The sequence below is a fragment of the Tachyglossus aculeatus genome, chromosome 1 (assembly GCF_015852505.1).
Source record: "Tachyglossus aculeatus isolate mTacAcu1 chromosome 1, mTacAcu1.pri, whole genome shotgun sequence".
Taxonomy (NCBI): Eukaryota; Metazoa; Chordata; class Mammalia; order Monotremata; family Tachyglossidae; genus Tachyglossus; species Tachyglossus aculeatus.
The window spans coordinates 65,490,402-65,517,395 of NC_052066.1; the positions used below are offsets into that span (position 1 = coordinate 65,490,402).

General features: G+C 44.8%; 1 protein-coding gene across 2 annotated transcripts in view; it reads left to right on the top strand.

Moving 5' to 3' along the window:
- Positions 1 to 26,994, top strand: part of IGF2BP2 (insulin like growth factor 2 mRNA binding protein 2) — a 324,744-nt gene that overhangs the window by 207,840 nt on the left and 89,910 nt on the right. For both annotated transcript variants that reach the window (XM_038762344.1, XM_038762421.1), the window contains exon 3: positions 9,740 to 9,788. In XM_038762344.1, coding sequence (XP_038618272.1) covers positions 9,740 to 9,788 — 49 coding nt within the window. The remainder of the gene's footprint in view (positions 1 to 9,739; positions 9,789 to 26,994) is intronic.

Here is a 26,994-nt window from a genome sequence, read left to right on the forward strand (position 1 = left end):
TTCTCCAGTTTCTCTCCATTCAAATTCATAAATGATGATGGCATTTTATTAAGCGCTTACTATGTGCACAGCACTGTTCTAAGCACTGGGGAGGTTACAAGGTGATCAGGTTGTCCCACGGGGGGCTCACAGTCTTCATCCCCATTTTACAAATGGGGATGTGTAATAATGAATAAATGAATAAAAATGAATGAAAATGAATAAAATATTCATTTTATAAATGAAGGAGTTGTTTCAGTGACCTCTTCCAGAAGACCAGAAGTAGTGTGGCCTAATGGCTAGAGCACAGGCCTGGGAGTCAGGGGACCTGGGTTCTAATCCCGGCACCGTCACTTGTCTGCTGTGTGACCTTGGGCAAGTCATTTATTGGAGAAGCAGCGTAGCGTGGCTTAGGGGAAAGAGCATGGACTTGAGAGTCAGAGGTTGTGGGTTCTAACTCTGGCTCTGCCTCTTGTCAGCTGTGTGACTTTGGGCAAGTCACATAACTTCTCTAGGCCTCAGTTACCTCATCTGTAAAATGGGGATTAAGACGGTAAGCCCCACATAGGCCAACTTGATTACCTTGTATCTACCCCAGCGCTTAGAACGGTGCTTGGCACATAGTAAGCGCTTAACAAATACCATTATTATTATTATTGTATTATACTCTCCCAGGTGCTTACTACAGTGCTCTAAATGCAGTAATCTCTCGATAAATATGGTTGAATAAATGAATGAATGAATTTAACTTCTCTGGGCGTAGTTTCCTCATTTTAAAATGGGGATTAAGACTGTGAGCCCCACGTGAAACATGGACTGTGTCCAACTTGATTATCTTGTATCTAGCCCAGCACTTAACACAGTGTCTGGCACGTAATAACCGCTTAACAAATGCCATGATACCGGAAAACCTGTAAGATCGTGCCCCAGTGCCTGCCATCTCTAGTGAAGTATGGGCTCTTTGCTTAAGAGTAAGCAATTTTTTTGCTACCCAAAGCCCATTGTTGAGTAGGGACTGTCTCTATCTGTTGCCAAATTGAACATTACAAGCGCTTAGTACAGTGCTCTGCACACAGTAAATGCTGAATAAATATGATTGAATTAATGAATGAACAGTAATAATAATTATGGTACTTGTTACGTGTTTATTATTTGCCGAGCACTGTTCTAAGCACTGGGGATGATACCAGTTAATTAGGTTGGACACAGTCCCTGTCCCACATGGGGCTCACAGTCTTAATATCCATTTTCCAGATGAGGTAACTGGGGCCCAGAGAAGTGAAATGACCTGTCCAAGGTCCCACAGCAGATACAACAGCGGGATTAGAACCCAGGTCCTTCTGACTCCCAGCCCCATGCTCTATATACTAAGCCACACTTTTCCTTTAATTTTTACTAATTTAGTACCCACAATATTCAGATGGTGAAATTCTCGTTCAGCATACCAGACGGTAGGATCCATTCCAGGAAGCCTTTTTGGAAAATACCTTATGGAGGATGAAACCGAGTAGAAGCATCGTGGCTAATTGCCGGCGTTTTCTGCGAAGCTGAATCAGAGCTACCAAAATCCTGCGTAACCCTAGACGTGCTAGGGTGGCGTGTACCGTCTCTGTTTTCAAACCCCACCAAGCCGACCCTCCTAATGTTGTTAATTTTACCACCGTTCCTACTATTTGAAGCCATTAGATCCATAACAACTGTTGCTATGCATTTGTTTTGTGTTTCGTCAGGGACACATTATTATTCCCAGTTCTCCATCATATTAGACAAAGAGGGTGATTAAGACTCAGGGAAACATAAATTTTTAATCATTCCCTGGTCTCCTCCTCTGTGTGAACTTGAGGAAACAATTGGGAAGGGACGGGGACTTGGACCTCAACAGTGATTCACGTGCTTCCCTGTCAGCCATGGGCGGCCTCTCTTCGCAGACTGCGGCTTCTCTAGAACAGGACGTCCCCTGTACACTGTGTCCAGATATTTTGGGGAGGGGCGGGGGGGATTTCGGCATGGAGACTTGTGAAAGGATTGAAACGCTTCCAGACCAGAAGATGATAAAGGAAACTCTCTTCGGCCCTGATGACATCAGAATCACGTGTTGCTATCAGTAACACTAGAATCCGCTTGGAAACAAATGCGGCCGGAATCGAATCCCACTAGGAGCGTTTCACAATGCTGTCTGGAAGATCCTGAGTGGATTTGATGGAGGGCTTTGCAGATTCCTTGAGTTAAATGAGTTTGGCAAATGGGGACCATCTGGAAGATCTGAGTTTAAAAGCATTTCTGTCCATTTGAGGCGGGGGAGCAGAAGCAAAACTGTGGCAGGTGGATCACATGTCACATTAGAGAAATAGTGTGGCTTAGTGGAAAGAACCCAGGCTTGGGAGTCAGTGGTTGTAGGTTCTAATCCCGGCTCTGCCACTGGTCAAGTCACTTCACTTCCCTGGGCCTCAATTACCCCATCTGTAAAATGGGGATTAAGACCGTGAGCCCCAAATGGGACAATCTGATCACCTTGTATCCCCCCCAGCACTTAGAACAGTGCTTCGCACATAGTAAGTGCTTAACAAATGCCATCATTATTATTCTTTTTCGAGTGCTTACGGTGTGCAGAGCACCGTACGGAGTGCTTGGGGCCATCCTCATCCGTGTTTATCGAGCGCTTCCTCTGGGCAGAGCGCCATACTAAGCGCTTGGGAGAGGACATCTGGACAAAGTCGGTGGACGCGTTTCTTGCCCACGATCTGGTGATTGCCATGGTTGGTAGCCCAACCAGGGCAGAACTGTGCCATCTTGCCGCTGCTGCTTTTGGCATATCCCCTCTCTCCTCCTGGCCCCTGGTAGAATTGAAGAAGAGAAAGGGAAATTCCTGAGGTAGTACAAAGGGATCATCTTGGCTCTGCAAAGATCTGTACCTTTTTTAGCCACCTCACCCTCAGCCCCACAGCCCTCATGTACACATTCGTAATTTAACGTCTGACTCCCCCTCGAGACTGAGCTCCTTGTGGGCAGGGAACATGTCTACAATTTTGCCGTAGCGTATTCTCCCAAGCGCTTGGTACAGCGCTCTGCCCTCAGGAAGTGCTCGATAGATACCACTGAGTGATCGATTGAAGGGAAGTGAAAGCAGCTATGTATTTCTCCTCTAGAATGTTTTTTATTCTCCCACCGAATTGTCCTATCTGACTTCTGAAATACCTAACTCACTCGGAATGACTGATTATTTCTCAAGTAATAAATCACAGAGTGGAAAGTGGAATATCAGCATTATTCTTACCAGTCTTTTCCTGGGTGTCATGAGAAATTAACAGGAAGCATTGAGCACTTTGTTTCCCCAAGTTTTTCCTCCTCCTTCTCTCCACTCTTTCTCTGGTTCTTCCTCTGAGAGGAGCTTACCCTTGCTCCTTTCTCCTAGCTGCAGGTGTCCCTAAGGCTCTGTTCTGGATAGCCCTCTTTTCTGACTTTATGCCCACTCCCTTAGAGAGCTCATCTGCCCTTATGACTTCAGCTTTTTCCTCTACACAAATGAATCCCAAATTAATTTTGAAAGTCCCGGCTTCTGTCCCCACCTGCATTCTTCCATTTCCTCTTGCCTGTAGGACATCTCCATACGGATGTATGACCAACAACTCATGATCAATATTTCAAGAACTGAACTCCTCTCCTCATCCCAGATCCTCTCCTCTACCCAACTTTCCCATTGCATAGAGAAGCAGCATGGCTCAATCAATCAATCAATCAATCAATTGTATTTATTGAGCACTTACTGTGTGCAGAGCACTGTACTAAGCGCTTGGGAAGTACAAATCAGCAACACATAGAGACAGTCCCTACCCAACAGCGGGCTCACAGTCTAGAAGGGGGAGACAGAGAACAAAACCAAACATACTGACAAAAATAAATAGAATAGATATGTATAAGTAAGATAAATAAATAGAGTAATAAATATGTACAAACATATATACATATACAGGGCTCAGTGGAAAGAGCCCAGGCTTGGGAGTCAGAGGTCATGGGTTCTAATTCCGACTCCACCACTTGTCAGCTGTGTGACTTTGGGCAAGTCATTTAACTTTACTGTGGGCCTCAGTTCCCTCATCTGTAAAATGGGGATTAAGACTGTGATCCCCATGTGGGACAAGCTTGATTACCTTGTATCCCCCCCAGTGCTTAGAACCGTGCTTGGCACATAGTAAGCGCTTAACAAATACCAACATTATTATTATATGACAACACCTCTATCCTTCCTGTTTTTGAAGTCCACAACTTTGGCATTATCCTTTGATTCCACAGCCTCTTTCAACTCTCCTATTGAATTTCAGTAAAATACATTGTCTTTTCCTACTCAATATTGCCCAGATCCCTCTCTCCCTCTGCAAAATAATAATAATAATAACAATTTGTGATATAATTATGTAATGACATTTGTTAAGCACTTACTTTGTGCCAAGCACTGTACTAAGCACTGAGGTAGAGACAAGATCATCAGGACAGAATCCTTGTCCCACATGGGGCTCACAAGCTAAGAGGAAGAGAGAACAGGTATCTCATCCCTGTTTTACAGAGGAGGAAACTGAGGCACAGAGAAGCAAAATGACTTGCCCAAAGTCACACAGATTGGACTGCCATCCAAGTGGCCATTATGCTAGTCCGGGTGCCAGCCAAATCTAGACTTGATTACGGTATCTTCCAGCCTCTCCAAACTCTTTCCTCGCCGTTCCACACTTCCCTCTGTTGCTCGGATCGTCTTTCCGAAACATTCTTCTGAAAGCACGCCTCCTCCGCACCTCAAAATCTTCCCCTCATTGCCCATTCATCTGGTGATGTTTGGCTTTAAGGTATTCCAGTCAGCCTTCTCACTCTTTCATTCATTCATTCGGTCGTATTTATTGAGCGCTTACTGTGTGCAGAGCACTGTACTAAGCGCTTGGGAAGTACAAGCTGGCAACATATAGAGACGGTCCCTACCCAACAACGGGCTCACAGTCTAGAAGGGGGAGACAGGCAACAAAACAAAGCATGTGAACAGGTGTCAAGTCATCAGAATAAATAGAAGTAAAGCTAGATGCACATCATTAACAAAATAAAATAAAATAAAATAAATAAATAAAATAAAATAAATAGACTAGTAAACATGTACAAGTAAAATAAATAGAGTAATAAATCTGTACAAACATATATACAGGTGCTGTGCGGAGGGGAAGGAGGTAGGGTGGGGGGCCTCTCCCCGCTCGTTTTCCTTCTATATCCCAGTTTGAATTCTCTGTTCCTCCCAAGATCACCTTCTCACCATGCCCTGTTCCCAACTCTTTCTGCCACCAAACCCTGGCTCATACTCTCCCCTTCAAATCTACCAGACCGTTGCTCTCCCCTTCTTCAAAACCATTCTGAAATCCCACTTTCCCAAATGACTTTTTCTTCTCACCAGGTTATCCCTATCTTCATTTATTTCAAAACTTTTTGTATTCACAGTCGTTCATCACAGTTTCTTACCCATGGAGGTCCGTTTTTTGCCTTCTCTACTAATTCCCCTGCTCCTTTTACTTGTAAATTATTTGTCAGTCTCTCCTGTTAGATTGTAAACTCCTTGTGGGCAGAGGTCATGTCTGACATCTCTATTGAACAGTGCTTTGCACATAGTAAGTGCTTAATAAATGCCATCACCATTAGTATTATTATTATTATTGTAAACACATAGTAAAGTGTTCTGCCCAGGGTGTAATAAATCATCTTGATTGATTGATTGAGGTTTTTTAGGTACCCTAGATAGTTGAGTATCTATAATAAATTCACGTTACCAAGCAAATTATCTGTAATTCTTGTAGAATTGATGCCGGGTTGTGCTGAACCCTGGTGCTATCACTGCCTGGATACACACACACACGCACACACACACACACACACACACACACACACACACACACGCTTTCATATATATATGTGTATATTATATATATAAAATCTACAATATATAATCTATACATATAGTAGATTATATTTGTATTGTATATGCATACATAATGGTGGCATTTGCTAAGTGGTTACTGTGTGCCAAGCACTGTTCTAAGCAGTGTTACACACACAAATACACTCACACGTACACATATATGTGGTATTTGTTCAGCACTATTTTTAGATGGCATTTGTTAAGCACTTACTATGTGCCAGGCACTATACTAAGCACTGGGGTAGATAAAAGCACTGGGGAAAAGCAGCGTGGCTCGGTGGAAAGAGCACGGGCTTTAGAGTCAGAGTTCATGGATTCAAATCCCTGCTCTGCCAACTGTCAGCTGTGTGACTTTGGGCAACTCACTTCACTTCTCTAGGCCTCAGTTACCTCATCTGTAAAATGGGAATTAAGACTGTGAGCCCCCCGTGGGACAGTTTGATCACCTTGTAACCTCCCCAGCGCTTAGAACAGTGCTTTGCACATAGTAAGCGCTTAACAAATGCCATGATTATTATTATTATTATAAAAGATTATCAGGTCGGACACAGTCCTCACCCCACATGGGGCTCACAGTCTAAGTAGGAGGGAATCCCCATTTTACAGATGAGGTAACTAAGAAGTGAAGAGATTTGCCCAAGATCACACAGCAGACAAATGATGGGGCTGGATTAGAACCCAGGCCAGTGCTCTTTCCAATAGGTCACACTGCTTCTCCATATCCACCTGAAGATGTGGATGCATGAAAGAGATTTCCCTCCCCAGCATCCATCTTCTCCACTTAGCTAGGGAAAATATCCAATTTCCCTTGCCTAATAAACCAACAGATCAGGATCAATCAATCAATCAATCGTATTTATTGAGCACTTACTGTGTGCAGAGCACTGTACTAAGCGCTTGGGAAGTACAAGATGGCAACATAGGATGAGGATGGCAACAGGATGAGGATGAGAGGTTGATTTACTTGGAATTGAGTTTATCGGAGAGGGAGAAACTGCTTGTGGAGTTAACAATCAATGATAGTTATTGAATGCTTCCTGTGTGAAGAGCACTGTACTAAGCGATTGGGAGAGTACGATAGAACAGATCTGGTAGACAAGTGGTTTAGTTCGATAGCCTCACACAGGCTAAGCTTTGTCCTTGAGCCCCAGACCATCTCGAAGCCTTTCACGTTGGAACAGAGCCGGATCTATTCGGGGGTGGTTGAAGCCAAGGTTGCTTCAGTAATGGATGGGTGAAAGCATCTGCGGTCGTCGTTTCCTGCCTCACTGGGGTTTCTCGTGGCTGACATGATCCTGGGATGAGAGATGATGTAAAAGCCCTTCATTTGTGCAGTGTGAGAATGGAGAAGAAGAGTTGGACATTCCCCGTATCCAGACACGGTAAATGCTAGTGGAAGGCTTCTTTGCGGTCTAAAGCCCCAACTCGGACTCAAGAGAGGCTCTCCCTGGAAGCAGCCAAAGTGGATGAGGGGAAATCGGAGCTTCTGTTATAACACCGGCTAAGACTAATGGAGTAGGTTTATTTGCCAGGAGAGTACATTCATTTTTGAAACCCCATTTATTTCCAATTCATTTTCTCCATCTCTTTCTCTCCTATCTTTTTTCTCTTCCCCCCCACCCCCCTCAGCGGTTTCCATTAGTTGTGAAACCTCTTGCAGTGTCTCACTGGCAGATGAAACCAGTGAAGAGGTGGAAGAACAATTTTCAGTGTTTTAGACTCCAGTGGAATGGGAGAAGGGGGGCGGCCATAACCTATAACAACCCCAAGCAATGAATCTCCTTGGACGGGTGCAGGCAGAACTTCCTACTAGAGGAAATCCTATCCAATACTTAATCGTCATCACCATCATCATCAATGGTACTTATTGAGCGGTTGCTATATGCAGAGCACTGTACTAAGCGCTTGGGAGAATTCAGTACAACAACATTGGCAGACATGTTCTCTGCCCACAACGAGTGCACAGCCTAGAAGGGGAAACAGATAGTAATATAAGAAAAAATTACAACATATAACTCATAGATATGTAAAATTGTCTCTTCTGCCCAATACCCAAGTCCTTTCTCTGAAGATAAAAATAAAAAGCAAACATTTTCTACTAACTTTCTTCTTTTCCAGATTCATTTGATTTCCTGTGTAGGATCAAGAAGTAAACATAATCCCATTTTCATTTTCTTGGTATTGATGATGTCATTTTCAAGTTAACCGAGAGAGAACAAAAACTCACTGCTCCGTGGTTGTAATTTGACTCCAACAAATCCTGGGTTTGCTGTTTTTTTGGAAGAGGAGCTGAGGAAAGACGGATTTGGTAAATTTGGTTTGCAAATATGTAGAGGAAGGGACAACATTATTTTCTGGGTATTACAACAGCAGCAGCAGCAGCAGCAGCATTTTGGAGCTCCTGCTGTGCGTTGACCTCCTCCTCGACAAATCCAGTTTTTTTTTTAAATGTTATTTGCTAAGTGCTTACTATATGCCAAGCACTGTACTAAGCACTGAAGTAGATACATGCTAATCAGGTTAGTCACAGTCCATGTCCCATGTGAGGCTCACAGTCTTACTCCCCATTTCAGAGATGAGGCACAGAGAAGTGAAGCGATTTGCCCAAGGTCACCAAGCAGAGGAGTGGCAGAGTCGGGATTAGAACCCAGGTCCTCCTGAATTCCAGGTCCAGGCTCTCTCCATTACACCATGCTGCTTCTCGGTGAACTCAAGGCAGCTAACCCTCCTATCTGTATAATTATTTTTTATCTGCCTCCCTAGAATGCTCTTAAAGGGCAGAGATTGTGTTCTCCGATTTTGTTGTACCCTCCCAAGAGAAAGGAGTAGGCCCTCATTAAATATTATTCATTGATTGCACAACACTAGATCTACATATAGGAGAAAGACACCAGGCCCCTGCCCACGAGAGGCTTACAATCAAATCAGTGTTGCTTCCTGGAAAGAACCTGCGCTTGGGAGTCAGAGGTTGCCACTTGTCAGCTGTGTGACTTTGGGCAAGTCACTTCATTTGTCTGTGCCTCAGTTACCTCATCTGTAAAATGGTGATTAAGACTGTGAGCCCCACGTGGGACAACCTGATTACTTTGTATCTACCCTAGTGCTTAGAACAGTGCTTGGCACATAGTAAGTGCTTAACAAATACCATAATAATAATAATTATTATTATTATTATCAAATCAGGGAGACGGATGGATATAAATTTTCTAGCGGGCAATGGGGATTAAAAAAAGATGGAAGACTGTAAACTCCTCGAGAGCAGGGATCGTGCCGATCAGCTTTGTCGTTATTGTGCTTCCATAATTGCTTGGTACAGTGCTCTGTGTGCCGTAAGGGCTCGGTAAATCCTATCGATGCACAGATAAGGGCTAACTTGGCAGAGGTGTAGACTTCAGGCAGTGCAGTTTCAACCCCAATAATCCGGTTGGTGAAAAAGGAGATGCACGTATAGTATATGAAGCATTCCTCCTCGTATTCTTCAAGTTTCTTTTTTGAAAAAGGAGATGCAAGAGTGGTATTCGGAGCATTCTTCGTCGTATTTTTCAAGGTTCTTTCTTTGTAGAAAATAGAGACGCAAGTATGGTGTACTTCTTCCTTGTATTCTTCAGGGGCCTCTCTGGAAAGGTTCTTTCTTTTTCTCCACAACCTTGTAGAGTCCTAAAGTTTATGCTGGGAGTGCTACGGGTCGTCTCATTCATGCTCTGAGCCCGGAAGAGGGAATCTGAACCTGTCTGGATGCCTGCTCTACAGTATTTCTTTGTTACTGACCGAATTCTGGGTCATGGTGAATTACAGATTGTGGTTTTATCTTTACAGGAGCAGAAAGATTCAGATACGGAACATCCCCCCTCACTTACAGTGGGAGGTAAGCCAAAATCACTTTCAGGTATCACATTGAGATTTGCCTGAGGTTTTGTTGTTGTCATTTCTCCCCTTCCACCTCCCCGCCAATTCCAACCTTGTTTTAATCTCTTATAGACTTTAGATTTGTGACGATTCCAAGGAACCAAGCACATTTTATCCTTCCGGGGATCCCATTCCTGTCTGATCTGTCCCTAGGTTTGGAGAGCATCTAGGCTCGTAATGGCCCAGCCTAATGGTTCTCCCACCTGGCCTCCACAGACATAATAATTATGGTATTTGTTAAGCGCTTACTATGTGATAAGCACTGGGGGTAACAAGGTAATCAGGTTGTCCCACATGGGGCTCACAGTCTTAATCCCCACTTTATAGATGAGGTAACAGACGCACAAGAGAAGTTAAGTGATTTGCCCGAAGTCACACTGCTGACAAATGGCAGAGCCAGGATTAGAACCCATGATATTCTGGAGCATCCCTTTTCGTATTTTAATTTGTTTCTCTTTGCACATCTTTCAAAGCCATCAGACTTCTGCAATTTTCCCTTAGATATTTGCTTGGGTTTTGAGCTCAGAATAAGGCAGGGGAATCAAGCTGTCCTGATTTCAGTGGGAGAGTCTCGGAATATGAAGCTCTGCCCCATTACCCTTTTAGGTTTGAGAAGCAGCGTGGCATAGTGGATAGAGCACGGGCTTGGGAGTCAGCAGGACCTGGGTTCTAATCCCGGCTCCACCACTTGTCTGCTGTGAGACCTTGGGCAAGTCACTTACTTCTTTGTGCTTCAGTTACCTCATCTGTAAAATGGAGATAAAGCCTGTGAGTCCCATGTGGGGCAGGGACTGTGTCCAACTTGATTAACTTGTATCTACCCCAGTGCTTAGAACAGTGCTTGACGCATACCATTATTAATAATAATACCATGATTATTGTTATTGTTATTATCAGAAAAGCCAGCAGTAAGTGAGAAGCAGCGTGGCTCAGTGGAAAGAGCACAGGCTTTGAAGTCAGATGTCATGGCTTCAAATCCCGGCTCCGCCACTTGTCAGCTGTGTGACTTTGGGGAAGTCACTTCACTTCTCTGGCTCAGTGGAAAGAGCATGGGCTTTGGAGTCAGAGGTCATGGGTTCAAATACCGGCTCTGCCAATTGTCAGCTGTGTGACTTTGGGCAAGTCACTTCGCTTCTCTGTGCCTCAGTTACTTCATCTGCAAAGTGGGGATTAAGATTGTGAGCCCCATGTGGGACAACCTGATCACCTTGTATCCCCCAGCGCTTAGAACAGTGCTTTGCACATAGTAAGTGCTTAACAAATACCATCATTATTATTATTATTCTCTGGGCCTACTACCTCATGTGGAAAATGGGGATTAAGACTGTTAGCCCCACGTGGGACAACCTTATCACCTTGTAACCTTCCCAACACTTAGAACAGTGCTTTGCACATAGTAAGTGCTTAATAAATGCCATTATTATTATTATTATTATTATTATTATTATTATTATTATTGAAAGCCAGGTCCCACTTGGCCAGAGAGCACTCTCATTTTCCACCATTTCCACCTACCAGCCAACCCAGCTCCACTCAGACGTGTTAGACTGTAAGATCTTAGTGGGTAAAGAATGTGTCTACCAACTCTATCGAATTATACACTTCCTAGCACTTAGTACGGTGCTCTGCACAAAATAGGTGCCAAATAAATCCCATTAATTGTTTGCATGTGGTAGGAGCTGCCTATCCACTGTCCCTTGGGGGGATGCAGCAAATATGGCAGTGAGTACCTCGCTCCGCCTTATTCCTTTCTCCCCTTTCCCTCCTCTCCTTATTGCTTTCTCCCCTTTCCCTCCTCTCCTTATTGCTTTCTCTCCTTTCCTCCCTCTCCTTTCAGTCAGTGGTATTTTTTGAACACTTACTGGTCCAGAGTACAGTACCAAGTACTTGGGACAGTACAGTAAAACACAGTTGGTAGACACGTTCCCTGCCCGTAATGGTTTTTCTATCGTTTCTCCTTTTTTCCCCCTTTCTCCCTCTTTCCACATTTTTCTGTAACCTTCCTCCCAATTTTCTCCTTTCCTACCCATTTTGTCCCTCCTCCCCTCTCATTTTCCTCCCGGTTCTTCCCCGTTCCACCGAAAGTGACCAGAATGTCGGTCATTTTACCAAGTAAGCTCTTGTAAGGCGACATGAGTACGATCCAGGGTCTCAGATTTTATAGTTTGCATTAGGTTCTATTTATAAGCACGCAATGATTCCACGATTAAATCCCTTCAGTTCAAAAATGGCACCCTAGGACGTTTCTCCCTTTCCTTGGGCTTTTGCTTGTTTTGGGTGAGATATGATAAAAGCCTCTTTTTAATCATAAGGAAAACATTCAAAGCATTTAGCTATGAAGCTTCATCTGGTAAGAGTACGAAATGATAAATCCAATCAGAATGCCAGTGACCTCAGCTCCATATTCATGCTTTAACCCAGTAGCGCCAATTTGCACACGACCAAGACCTAAGGACGTAAAGCAGCCCACTTAAAGGAAATTGAATTGCCTCTGCCCCTCTGCCTCTTCCCTTCCATTCTGTAGCCTCATTCAACCTCCTGCTGAAACCTTCCCATTTCTCCCCCCAAAGCATTTCCCAAATGTGCCCCTCCCTCGCCGCCTTTACAACCCCAACCCAGTTTCAAGCCCCTTTTTTTTGCATCACGATTAGATCCGGGGAGTCAGAAGGACCTGGGTTCTAATCCTGGCTTCGCCACTTGGCTGCTGGGTGACCTTGGGCACGTCGCTTGGCTTCTCGTGCTTGGGCACGAGAAGCAGCGTGGCTCAGTGGAAAGAGCACGGGCTTTGGAGTCAGAGGTCATGGGTTCGAATTCCGGCTCCACCACATGTCTGCTGTGTGACCTTGGGCAAGTCACTTAAGTTCTCTGAGCCACAGTTCCCTCACCTGTAAAATGGGGATTGAGACTGTGAGCCCCCCGTGGGACAACCTGATCACCTTGTATCCCCCCAGCGCTTAGAACAGTGCTTTGCACATAGTAAGCGCTTAACAAATGCCATTATTATTATTATTATTATTATTATTATTATTATTATTGTTTACTTCTCTGAGCCTCAGTTACCTCATCTCTAAAGTGGGGATGGAGATTGTGAGCCCCTTGTGGGACAGGGACCGCGTTCAACCCGATAGGCTTGTATCTATTCCAGCTCTTAGTATAGTGCCTGGCATAGAGTAAGCGCTTAAACAAATACCACAATTATTATTATTTTGTATCAGCCCCCCTCACTTGTGTCTCTGCCTCAGCCTCTCCCCGCCTTCAGTCCCCCCTTCCTGCTGCTGGCTGGGTCATCTGCCCACAAAGTCTCTCGTCCCCCATCTCTCCTCTCCTCAGATAATTCCCCACTGGTTTTCCATCATGTTTCTCATCAAAGAAAGAGGGTTTTAGGGTGTCCACCAGCTGTCTCCACTCTATGTCTCAGCCGCTCTCCTTACCCCCTGCCACTCTGCTTAGACTCCTCTCACACCTTGTAGTCCCACCCTCATTGTAACCCTTCTCTCATCTTGCCCGCCTCCAACCTGTCGCTCATACTGTGCATGCCGTAAGTGCAGAGCAGCAGCGTGGCTCACTGGAAAGAGTCCTGGCTTTGGAGTCAGAGGTCATGGGTTCAAATCCTGGCCCCGTCAGTCAGCTGTGTGACTTTGGGCTAGTCACTTAACTTCTCTGGGCCTCAGTTACCTCATCTGTAAATTGGGGATTAAGACTGTGAGCCCCACGTGGGACAACCTGATCACCTTGTAACCTCCCCAGCGCTTAGAACAGTTTTCTGCAAATAGTAAGCACTTAATAAATGCCATTATTATTATTATTATTATAAAATAATAGTGATAATGATTGTTATTGTCTCTGGAACCTGGAACTCCCTCCTCCTTCAGTCTTCCAGTCCTCAGAAACCAGCAACCCCAGCTCCAGCAGCATGGCTCAGTGGAAAGAGCCCGGGCTTTGGAGTCAGAGGTCGTGGGTTCAAATCCCGGCTCTGCCAAATGTCAGCTGTGTGACTTTGGGCAAGTCACTTAACTTCTCTGTGCCTCAGTTACCTCATCTGTAAAATGAGGATGAAGACTGTGAGCCCCTCGTGGGACAACCTGACCACCTTGTAACCTCCCCAGCACTTAGAACAGTGCTTTGCACATAGTAAGCCCTTAATAAATGCCATTATTATTATTATTATTATTATTATTATTATTATTATGCCAGTGGGTAAGGAATGTGTCTACTAACTCCACTGAATTGTATGCTCCATAGCGCAAAGTATGCGCTCAATAAATCCCATCAGTTGTTTGCATACAGTAGGAGCTGCTTGTCCACTGCCCCTTGGGTGGATGCAGCAAATATCCTCCCTTCAAAGCCCTACTGAGAGCTCACCTCCTCCAGGAGGCCTTCCCAGACTGAGCCCCCTTCTTCCCTCCTTCCTCCCCCTCCCCATCCCCCCTATCCCCCCGTCTTACCTCCTTCCCCTCCCCACAGCACCTGTATATATGTATATATGTTTGTATGTATTTATTACTCTATTTATTTATTTTTTTTGTACATATTTATTCTATATATTTTATCTTGTTAATCTGTTTTGTTTTGTTGTCTGTCTCCCCCTTCTAGACTGTGAGCTCGCTGTTGGGTAGGGACCGTCTCTATATGTTGCCAACTTGTACTTCCCAAGCGCTTAGTACAGTGCTCTGCACACAGTAAGCGCTCAATAAATATGATTGAATGAATGAATGAATATGGCAGTGAGTACCCCACTCCGCCTTATTCCTTTCTCTCCTCACCTTCTTTCAATCAGTGGTATTTATTGAGCACTTACTAGATCCAAAGCACAGTACTAAGCACTTGGTACAGTACAGAAAAACACACTTGGTGGACAGGTTCCCTGCCCATAATGTCAAAACCCTCCTAAAATCCCTTCATCTCCAACAAGCCTTCCCCTATTAATGATCAAAACTGTGGAACTTACGAATCCATCATTGCATTTATCCATCTGGCCCCACCTTTTTAAATAATAATAATAATAATAATGGCATTTATCAAGTGCTTACTATATTTAAAGCACTGTTCTAAGTGCTGGGGAGGTTACAAGGAGATCAGGTTGTCCCACGAGGGGTTCACAGTTTTAAACTTCTGGCCCAGAGATCAATCGATCAACATTATTTGTTTAGTACTTACTCTGTGCAGAGCACTTTACAGTAGGCACTCAGTAGAATACAATATTCCCCTCTCAGGATAATAATAATAATGCTGGCATGTGTTAACTGCTTACTATGTGGCAAGCACTGTTCTAAGCTCTGGGGGAGATACAAGGTAATCAGGTCGACCCACATGGGGCTCACAGGGAACTGCGGCACAGAGAAGTGAAGTGACTTGCCCAAAGTCACACAGCTGACAATTGGCAGAGCCGGGATTTGAACCCATGACCCCTGGCTCCAAAGCCTGGGCTCTTTCCACTCAACCAGTAATGGTAATAATAATAATGATTATTATTATGGTACTCGTTCAGCGCTTACTATGTGCTGCTGTTCTAAGTACTGGGGTAGATACGAGTCAGTCAGGTTGGGCACAGTCCCTGTCCCACATGAGGCTCACAGTTTTAATCCCCATTTTTACAGATGAGAGGGCTGAGGCCCGGAGAAGTGAAGTGACTTGCCCAGGGTCACACAGCAGACATGTGGCGGAGCTAGAGTCCTTCTGACCCCCAGGCCTTTGCCCTATCCACTATATCCTGCTGCTTCTCTGGTATTTATTAAGCGCTCACTATGTGCCAGGCACTGTACTAAGCCCTGAGGTAGATATCTTCTAGACTGTGAGCCCACTGTTGGGTAGGGACCGTCTCTATATGTTGCCAACTTGTACTTCCCAAGCGCATAGTACAGTGCTGTGCACACAGTAAGCGCTCAATAAATACGATTGAATGAATGAATGAATACACGTTATCAGGTTGGACACAGTCCCTGCCCGACATGGGGCTCACAGTCTTATTCCCCATTTCCCCAACTCCCTGTCTTCGTTCCTTCCAAGCCAATTTAGCAGCTTGTACCCTCACTTTTGACTTTCCCACCTCCTTCCCCTTGCTCCCCCGGGTCTCCCAGCTTGGAACTCCCTCCTTGGCTCAGTGGAAAGAGCCCGGGCTTTGGAGTCAGAGGTCATGGGTTCAAATCCCGGCTCCACCACTCGTCAGCTGTGTGACTTTGGGCAAGTCACTTAACTTCTCTGGGCCTCAGTTACCTCATCTGTAAAATGGGGATTAAGACTGTGAGCCCCACATGGGACAACCTGATCACTTTGTAAATTCCCCAGCCCTTAGAACAGTGCTGTGCACATAGTAAGCACTTAATAAATGCCATTATTGTTATTATTATTATTATTATTATTATTATTATTATTGTTATTCCCCACGTCAGACAGGTCACAGCTCTCCCCACATTCAGATTCCTCCAAACAAGCTCTCTCCAGTTGATTTCCTAGTAGCCCGAGCCGTATCAGCGCTTCCGCCAACTATAGCATCTGTGAATTTATTTACCCCCACTCTAATAGTCATGCATATGCTCTCCTTTTATTTTTAACCTCTCTAGTTGCGAATATTTTTCTGTTTTTCTTTCCCCTTAAACTGTAAGTTCTTTGCGGGCAGGGAACATGTCACTTTGCTGTTCTGTGTCTGGCACAATGCCCGGTGCCAAGGAATAACAATAATTGTGGTGTTCGTTAAGCGCTCACTGTGTGACAGGCACCGTACTAAGCTCTGGGGTGGGCACAAACAGATTGGGTTGGACGCAGTCCCTGTCCAGCGTCGGGCTCAGAGTATTAATACCCATTTTACAGATGAGGTAAGCATTCAATAAATGCTATTGCTATTATTCTCAGTGCCATTCTTACAGTGCTCCAATTTCAGAGGAATTGGGCATCTAAAAGGCACATACAAGATGTTATTTTGGGTTTTATGAAATTCTTCCATGATTTCTGTAAAATTAATCCTTACTTAAGGTTTTCATTGGCAGAAAATTTGGCCTTCCGAACCCATCTCTGGCATATATATGTATTATATATATATGTATATATGTATATTTAATGGTGTTTGTTAAGCGCTCACTATGTGTCAGGCACCGTACTAAGCGCTGGGGTGGGCACCAACAGATTGGGTCGGACGCAGTCCCTGTCCAGCGTCGGGCTCAGAGTATTAATACCCATTTTACAGATGAGGTAAGCATTCAATAAATGCTATTGCTATTATTCTCAGTGCCATTCTTACAGTGCTCCAATTTCAGAGGAATCGGGCATCTAAAAGGCACATACAAGATGTTATTTTGGGTTTTATGAAATTCTTCCATGACTTCTGTCAAATTAATCCTTACTTAAGGTTTTCATTGGCAGAAAATTTGGCCTTCCGAACCCATCTCTGGCATATATATGTATATGTATTATATAGATGTAAATATATATATATATATATGTATATTTAATGGTATTTGTTAAGCACTTACTATGTGCCAGGCACTGTTCTAAACACTGGGGTAGATATACGTTTATCAGGTTGGACACAGTCCATATCCGACATGAGGCTCAGTTTTAGTGGGAGGGGATAGGATTTAATCTCCATTTTACAGTTGAGGAAACTGAGCCCCATCATCATCATCATCAATCGTATTTATTGAGCGCTTACTATGTGCAGAGCACTGTACTAAGCGCTTGGGAAGTACAAATTGGCAACATACAGAGACAGTCCCTACCCAACAGTGGGCTCACAGTCTAAAAAGAGACGTGAAGTGAAGTGACTTTCCCAGGGCCACAGAGCAAGCAATTGGCAGAACGAGATTAGAACCCGGGTTCTAATCTGCTACAAGTCAAAACTCACCCATGCAGGGCAGCAGTGGCATCAGAGAGAGTCGAGGGCGGAGACTCAGTTTACTGTGCAGAAGAAGTCAATGGTCAACCATTTCCAGATTTTTACCAAGAAAACTGTGGGCACCAGAATGATTGCAGATGGAGGTGAGACATTCTGGGAGAGATGTGTCCGTGCAGTTGCTATGGATCGAGATTCATTCATTCATTCATTCATTCAATCGTATTTATTGAGCGCTTACTGTGTGCAGAGCACTGGACTAAGAGCTTGGGAAGTACAAGTCAGAAACATATAGAGACAGTCCCTACCTAGCAACGGGATCACAGTCTAGAAGAGGGAGACAGACAACAAAACTAAACATGTAGACAGGGGTCAAAAGCTCCAGAACAAATAGAATTATAGCTCTATGCACATCATTAACAGAATAAATAGAATAGTAAATATGTGCAAGTAAAATAAATAGAGTAATAAATCTGTACAAATATATACAAGTGCCATGGGGAGGGGAGGAGGTAGGGCGGGGGGATGGGGAGGAGGAGAGGAAAAAGGGGGCTCAGTGTGGGAAGGCCTCCTGGAGGAGGTGAGCTCTCAGTAGGGCTTTGAAGGGAGGAAGAGAGCTAACTTGGAGGATAATAATAATAATGATGGCATTTATTAAGCGCTTACTATGTGCAAAGCACTGTTCTAAGCGCTGGGGAGGTTACAAGGTGGATGTGCGGAGGGAGGGCATTCCGGGCCAGGGGAAGGAAGGAGATGACTCGACAGCATCATCTTCATCATCATCAATCGTATTTATTGAGCGCTTACTATGTGCAGAGCACTGTACTAAGCGCTTGGGAAGTACAAATTGACAACATATAGAGACAGTCCCTACCCAACAGTGGGCTCACAGTCTAAAGGGGAGACAGAGAACAAAACCAAACATACTAACAAAGTAAAATATAAGACAAGAGCACAATATAACATCATCATCGTCATCAATCGCATTTATTGAGCGCTTACTATGTGCAGAGCACTGTACTAAGCGCTTGGGAAGTACAAATTGGCAACATATAGAGACAGTCCCTAACCAACAGTGGGCTCACAGGCTAAAGGGGAGACAGAGAACAAAACCAAACATACTAACAAAGTAAAATATAAGACAAGAGCACAATATAACATCATCATCATCATCAATCGTATTTATTGAGCGCTTACTATGTGCAGAGCACTGTACTAAGCGCTTGGGAAGTACAAATTGGCAACATATAGAGACAGTCCCTACCCAACAGTGGACTCACAGTCTAAAGGGGAGACAGAGAACAAAACCAAACATACTAACAAAGTAAAATATAAGACAAGAGCACAGTATAACAGAGTTGGTAGACATGTTCCCTGCTCACAGCAAGATTACAGTCTAGAAGGGGGGGGACAGACATTAATGCAAATGAATAAATAAATTATGGCTATTCATTCAATCGCATTGCGGACACTAGTGCTGTGAGACTGAGGAGGGTGTGAATAAAGGCTGAAAAATCCCACTAAACTTGCCGTGGGCACAGAGTATGTCTATTTATCGTTATACTGTACTGTCTCAAGTGCTCAGTGCTTTGCACACTGTCAGCTCTCAGTAAATATGATTGAATGAAAATGCAAGGGTGACGGAAGGAACTGGGAGAATCAGTCAAACATTTTTATTGAGTGCTTACTGTGTGCCGAGCACTGTACTAAATCGCATGGGAGAGTACAGTATAACAAACACATTCCCTGCCCAAAGCGTGGCTCAGTGGAAACAGCCTGGGCTTTGGAGTCAGAGGTCATGGGTTCAAGTCCGGCTCCGCCAGCTGTCGGCTGTGTGACTTTGGGCAAGTCACTTCACTTCTCTGGGCCTCAGTTACCGCATCTGTAAAATGGGGGTTAAGATTGTGAGCCCCATGTGGGACAACTTGATTGCCTTGTATCCCCCCCAGCGCTTAGAACAGTGTTTTGCACATAGTAAGCGCTTAACAAATACCATCATCATTATTATTATTATTCTCTGTGCCTCAGTTACCGCATATGAAAATGGGGATTAAGACTGTGAGCCCCCCGTGTTACAACCTGATCACCTTGTAACCTCCCCAGCGCTTAGAACAGTGCTTTGCACGTAGTAAGCGCTTAACAAATACCATTATTATTATTATTATTATTACAGTCTAGAGGGAGAGACAGACATTAAATTGTGTCTGTGGACACACGCGTGCCGTGGGGCATTGGCACATTGATTGCTGTGCACTCCAAATGCTTCCAGCCTAACTTGTCCCTGTCCACTTCGTAGTGATGGGAAGCAGCATGGCCTAGTGGATAGAGCCCAGGCCTGCGAGTCATCGGGTCATGGGTTCAAATCCCGACTCCGCCCCTTTCCTGCTGCGTGACCCTGGGCAGGTCTCTGGGCCTCAGTTCCCTCATGTGGAAAATGGGGATTGAGCCTGTGAGCCCCACGTGGGACAGGGACTGTGTCCAACCCGAGATGCCTGTATCCACCCCGGTGCTTCGGACAGTGTCTGGCATATAGGAAGCGCATAACAAATACCATCATTATTATTATTGGCTGTTAATAATAATAATGATGGCATTTATTAAGCGCTTACTATGTGCTAAGCACCGTTCTAAGCACTGGGGAGGTTACAAGGTGATCAGGTTGTCCCACGGGGGGCTCACAGTCTTCATCCCCATTTGACAGATGAGGGAACTGAGGCCCGGAGAAGTGAAGTGACTTGCCCAAAGTCACATAGCTGACAAGCGGCGGAGCCGGAATTAGAACCCATGACCTCTGACTCCCAAGCCAGTGCTCTTTCCATTGAGCCACGCTGCTTAGCCTTAGAACAGTGCTTTGCACATAGTAAGCGCTTAGAAGAGCAGCGTGGCTCAGTGGAAAGAGCATGGCCTTTGGAGTCAGAGGTCAGGGGTTCAAATCCCGGCTCCGCCAATTCATTCATTCAATCGTATTTATTGAGCGCTTACTGTGTGCAGAGCACTGTACTAAGCACTTGGGAAGTACAAGTTGGCAACATTGATAGAAGGCCCCTACCCAACAGTGGGCTCACAGTCTAGAAGGGGGAGACAGAGAACAAAAAAAAAAAACATATTAACAAAATAAAATAAAAAGAATAAATATGTACAAATAAAATATATAGAGTAATAATTATGTACAAGCATATATACATATATACAGGTGCTGTGGGGAGGGGAAGGAGGTAAGGCGGGGGGGGATGGGGAGGGGGAGGAGGGGGAGATTACCTTTTATCTACCCCAGAACAATGCATGGCACAAAGTAGGTGCTTAACAAATACTGTCATCATCATCAATTGTCAGCTGTGTGACTCTGGGCAAGTCACTTCACTTCTCTGTTCCTCAGTTCCCTCATCTGTAAAATGGGGATTAAGACTGTGAGCCCCACGTGGGACAACCTCATCACACCATATGCCCCAGCACTTAGAACAGCGCTTTGCACATAGTAAGCGCTTAATCAATCAATCAATCATATTTATTGAGTGCTTACTGTGTGCAGAGCACTGTAGAAATAGCGTGGCTCAGTGGAAAAGAGCCCAGGCTTTGGAGTCAGAGGTCATGGGTTCAGATCCTGGCTCTGCCACTTGTCAGCTGGGTGACTTTGGGCAAGTCACTTCACTTAGGAAAGCAGCGTGGCTCAGTGGAAAGAGCCCGGGCTTTGGAGTCAGAGGTCATGGGTTCAAATCCCGGCTCCGCCACTTGTCAGCTGTGTGACTTTGGGCAAATCACTTAACTTCTCTGTGCCTCAGTTCCCTCATCTGTAAAATGGGGATGAAGACTGTGAGCCCCCCGTGGGACAACCTGATCCCCTTGTAACCTCCCCAGCGCTTAGAACAGTGCTTTGCACATAGTAAGCGCTCAATAAATGCCATTATTATTATTATTATTATTCTCTGTGCCTCAGTTACCTCACCTGTAAAATGGGGATTAAGACTGTGAGCCCCTTGTGGGAAAACTTGATCCCCTTGTAACCTCCCCAGTGCTTAGAACAGTGCTTTGCACATAGTAAGCGCTTAACAAATGCCATTATTATTATTATTATTATTATTATTATTATTATTATTACTTACTAAGCGCTTGGGAAGTCCAAGTTGGCAACATATAGAGACAGTCCCTACCCATACCATCCTTATTATTCATTCATTCATTCAATCGTATTTATTGAGCACTTACTGTGTGCAGAGCACCGTACTAAGCGCTTGGGAAGTACAATCAATCAACTGTATTTATTGAGCACTTACTGTGTGCAGAGCACTGTACTATTATTATTCCCTGGGCCTCAGGTCCCTCATCTGTAAAATGGGGATGAAGACTGTGAGCCCCCCGTGGGACAACCTGATCCCCTTGTAACCTCCCCAGCGCTTAGAACAGTGCTTTGCACATAGTAAGCGCTCAATAAATGCCATTCTTATTATTATTCTCTGTGCCTCAGTTACCTCACCTGTAAAATGGGGATTAAGACTGTGAGCCCCTTGTGGGACAACTTGATCCCCTTGTAACCTCTCCAGTGCTTAGAACAGTGCTTTGCACATAGTAAGTGCTTAACAAATGCCATTATTATTATTATTATTATTATTATTATTATTCTTTACTAAGCGCTTGGGAAGTCCAAGTTGGCAACATATAGAGACAGCCCCTACCCATACCATCCTTATTATTCATTCATTCATTCATTCAATCGTATTTATCGAGCGCTTACTGTGTGCAGAGCACCGTACTAAGCGCTTGGGAAGTACAATCAATCAACCGTATTTATTGAGCGCTTACTGTGTGCAGAGCACTGTACTATTATTATTCCCTGGGCCTCAGGTCCCTCACCTGTAAAATGGGGATGAAGACCGTGAGCCCCCCGTGGGACAACCTGATCGCCTTGGATCCCCTCCCGGCGCTTAGAACGGTGTTCTGCACATCATCATCATCATGATCAATCGTATGTATTGAGCGCTTACTATGTGCAGAGCACTGTACTAAGCGCTTGGGAAGTACAAATTGGCAACATATAGAGACAGTCCCTACCCAACAGTGGGCTCACAGGCCCTTTCCACTGAGCCACGCCGCTTCTCTGATCCAAGCTCGCCAGGTGGGCCGCAGTCCCCGTCCCACCTGGGGCTCCCACGCTTCATCCCCATTTGACAGATGAGGGAACTGAGACAGTGGGGACCGTCTCTGTATGTTGCCAATTTGTACTTCCCAAGCGCTTAGTCCAGTGCTCTGCACGTAGTAAGCGCTCAATAAATATGACTGATGGTGATGATAAAAGGGGGAGACAGAGAACAAAACCTAGTGAGCACAGTGAGCTCACATGGTGAGCGCTTAACAAATGTCATCGTTATTATTAATGAATGTCATCCTGATTATTAGCCTGGCTCTGCTCCCTTTTGGTTGGCTTTGGGGGGCTCCGAGCCCCCCTAAGCCCCCAATTTTTTGACAGGGCTAAAGGGAATGTTTTCCCTCTTCCCCTCCTTCTCTGAGGGTCTTTCTTCTTCCATGCTGGTGCAGGGCCGCCCCCAAATGGCCACAGCCGGCAATGCATCCCAACCTATTGAAAAATTGCCAATTCTTGAGCACCTGGGGGGCTTTTGGCCATCCATCAATCAATCAATCAATCAGTCCTATTTATTGAGCGCTTACTATGTGCAGAGCACCGTACCAAGCGCTTGGGAAGTACAAATTGGCAACATATAGAGACAGTCCCTACCCAACAGTGGGCTCACCTCATCATCATCAATCGTATTTATTGAGCGCTTACTATGTGCGGAGCACCGTACTAAGCGCTAGGGAAGTACAAATTGGCAACATACAGAGACAGTCCCTACCCAACAGTGGGCGCACAGTCTGAAAGACTATCATTTCCCGCTATTTCCGAATCATAATCATGACGATGATGGTATTTGTTAAAGCGCTTACTAGGCGCAAAGCACCGTACTCAGCGCTGGGGTGGGGGGGTACAAGGTGATCACAGGTTGTCCCACAGTTTTCATCCAGCTGTGTGACTTTGGGCAAGTCACTTCTCTGGGCCTCAGTTCCCTCATCTGTAAAATGGGGGTTAGAACTGTGAGCCCCCCCGTGGGACAACCTGAGCACCTCCCCAGCGCTTAGAAGAGTGCTTTGCACATACTGAGCACTTCATAAATGCCGTCATTATTATTATTATTATTATCCCCATTTTCCGGGTGAGGCGACTGAGGCCCGGAGAAGTGAAGCGACTTGCCTGCAGTCACACAGCTGACAGTTGGCGGAGCCAGGATTTGAACCCTTGACCTCTGACTCCAAAGCCCGGGCTCTATCCACTGAGCCACGCTGCTTCTCTGAAGCGCTTACTATGTGCCAGGCACTCTAGTAAGTGCTGAGTTAGACACACGATAATCAGGCTGGACCCAGTCCATGCGCCCCATGGCGCTCTCAGTGTTTTTCATTCATTCATTCATTCATTCAATCATATTTATTGAGCACTTACTGTGTGCAGAGCACCGTACTAAGCACTTGGGAAGTCCAAGTTGGCAACATATAGAGACGGTCCCTACCCAACAGCGGGCTCACAGTCTAGAAGCAGGAGACAGACAACAAAACACAACATATTAACAAAATAAAATAAATAGAATACAAGAATTCTATAGAATAGAATAAACAGAATACAATATATAAATATATAGAGAGTACAAGTAAAATAGAGTAATAAATATATACAAACATATGTACAGGTAGTCCTAGGCCTAATCGTTAGGGCCTCCCTGTTCAGGGGGACCCCGACCCCCAGGGGTTCGGCCTCTCCACGAGCCAACGGGTGAGGTAACTGAGGCCCTTCCCCTCCCCACTGCACCAGTATATATATTTGCACAGATTTATTACTCTATTTATTTTACTTGTATATAGTTACTGTTCTATTTATTTTATTTTGTTAATGATGTGCATCTAGCTTTTTTTCTATTTATTCTGATGACTTGACACCTGTCCACATGTTTTGTTTTGTTGTCTGTCTCCCCCTTCTAGACTGTGAGCCCATTGTTGGGTAGGGACCGCCTCTATATGTTGCCAACTTGTACTTCTCAAGCGTTTAGTACAGTGCTCTGCAAACAGTAAGCGCTCAATGAATACGATTGATTGATTAGTACAGTGCTCTGCAAACAGTAAGTGCTCAATAAATACGATTGAATGAATGAATTAATTAATTTTGTCCAGGGTCACCCAGCATGCATTCATTCATTCAATCGTATTTAATAATAATTATAATAATGATGGCATTTATTAAGCACTTACTATGTGCAAAAGACTGTTCTAAGCGCTGGGGAGGTTACAAGGAGATCAAGTTGTCCCACGGGGGGCTCACAGTCTTCATCCCCATTTTACAGATGAGGCCCAGAGAAGTTAAGTGACTTGCCCAAAGTCATTTATTGAGCACTTACTGTGTGCAGAGCGCTGGATTAAGCGCCTGGGAAGTACAAGTCGGCATCATATAGAAGTGGTCCCTACCCAACAATGGGCTCACAGTCTAGAAACAGGCTCACAGTCTAGAAGCAGACAAGTGGCTGGGATTCGAACCCAGGTCCTCCTGACTCTTAGGCCACCTTGGGCCATCCACTAGGCCACCTTAGGCCATCCACTAGGCCACCTTGGGACTTCAGGGCAGCAGCATACGCGAGAAGCAGTGTGGCATAATGGATAGAGAGTGGGCCTAGAAATCAGAAGGTCATGCGTTCTAATCCCAGCTCCTCTGTATGTCTGCTGTGTGACCTTGGGCAAGTCACTTCACTTCTCTGGGCCTTAGTTCCCTCATCTGTAAAATGGGGATTAAGAGTGCGAGCCCCATGTTGGACAGGGACTGTGTCCAACCTGATTAACTTGTTTCTCCTCCAGTGCTTAGAACAGTGGAGAAGCAGCGTGGCTCAGTGGAAAGAGCCCGGGCTTTGGAGTCAGAGATCATGGGTTCAAATCCCGGCTCTGCCAACTGTCAGCTGTGTGACTTTGGGCAAGTCACTTCATTTCTCTGGGCCTCAGTTACCTCATCTGTGAAATGGGGATTAAAACTGTGAGCCCCCTGTGGGACAGCTTGATCACCTTGTAACCTCCCCCAGCACTTAGAACAGTGCTTTGCACATAGTAAGCGCTTAACAAATGCCATCATCATTGTCATCATCACATATTAAGCGCTTAACAAATACTATTATTGTTATTATAATAATCATTAGTACCCATTGTGGATGTGGCAATTCTCAGATCAGATAGGAGTATCATCATCCCTACTGCTTTAGGGGTGAGGGTTGAGTGGTTACTGTGTATTTGTTATATAATAATAAATTATATAAGCAGCGTATGTATAAATCCATGTATAATATGTATACATAATGTATAAATTACATAAGCAGCGTGGCTCAGTGGAAAAGAACACGGGCTTTGGAGTCAGAGGTCATGGGTTCAAATCCCGGCTCCGCCAGTTGCCAGCTTTGTGACTTTGGGCAAGTCGCTTAACTTCTCTGTGCCTCAGTTACCTCATCTGTAAAATGGGGATTAAGACTGTGAGCCCCCCGTGAGACAACCTGATCACCTTGTAACCTTCCCAGCGCTTAGAACAGTGCTTTGCACATAGTAAGCGCTTAATAAATGCCATTAAAATAATAATAATAATAATGATGGTATTTGTTAAGCACTTACTATGTGCGAAGCACTGTTCTAAACGCTGGGGGGATACAGGGTGATCAGGTTGTCCCATGTGGGACTCACAGTCTTAATCCCCATTTTACAGATGAGGGAACTGAGGCCCAGAGAAGTGAAGTGACTTGCCCAAGGTCACACAACTAAGTGGCAGAGTCAGGATTCGAACCCATGACCTCTGACTCCCAAGCCCGGGCTCTTTCCACTGAGCCACGCAAGACAATCGCCCATTCAGCAATGGTATTCTTTGATGATGATGATAATAATAATTGTAGTATTTGCTAGGCATTTACAATATGCCCAACACTGTTCTAATCTCTGGGGTAGATACAAGGTAATTCATTCAATCCATTCAATTGTATTTATTGAGCACTTAAGGTGTGCAGAGCACTGTACTAAACACTTTGGAGAGTATAAAAGAACAATAAACAGACACATTGCCTGCTCACACCGAGCTTACAGTCTACAGGTAATCAGGTCGGACACAGTCCCTGTCCCACATGGGTCTCACAGACTTAATCCCAATTTTACAGATGAGGGAACTGAGGCACAGAGACGTGAAGTGACTTTCCCAAGGTCACCCAGCAGATATACAGTGGAGCCAGGATTAGAACCCACATCCATCAATTTCCAGGTCCGTGAATTAAAGAATTACTATGTG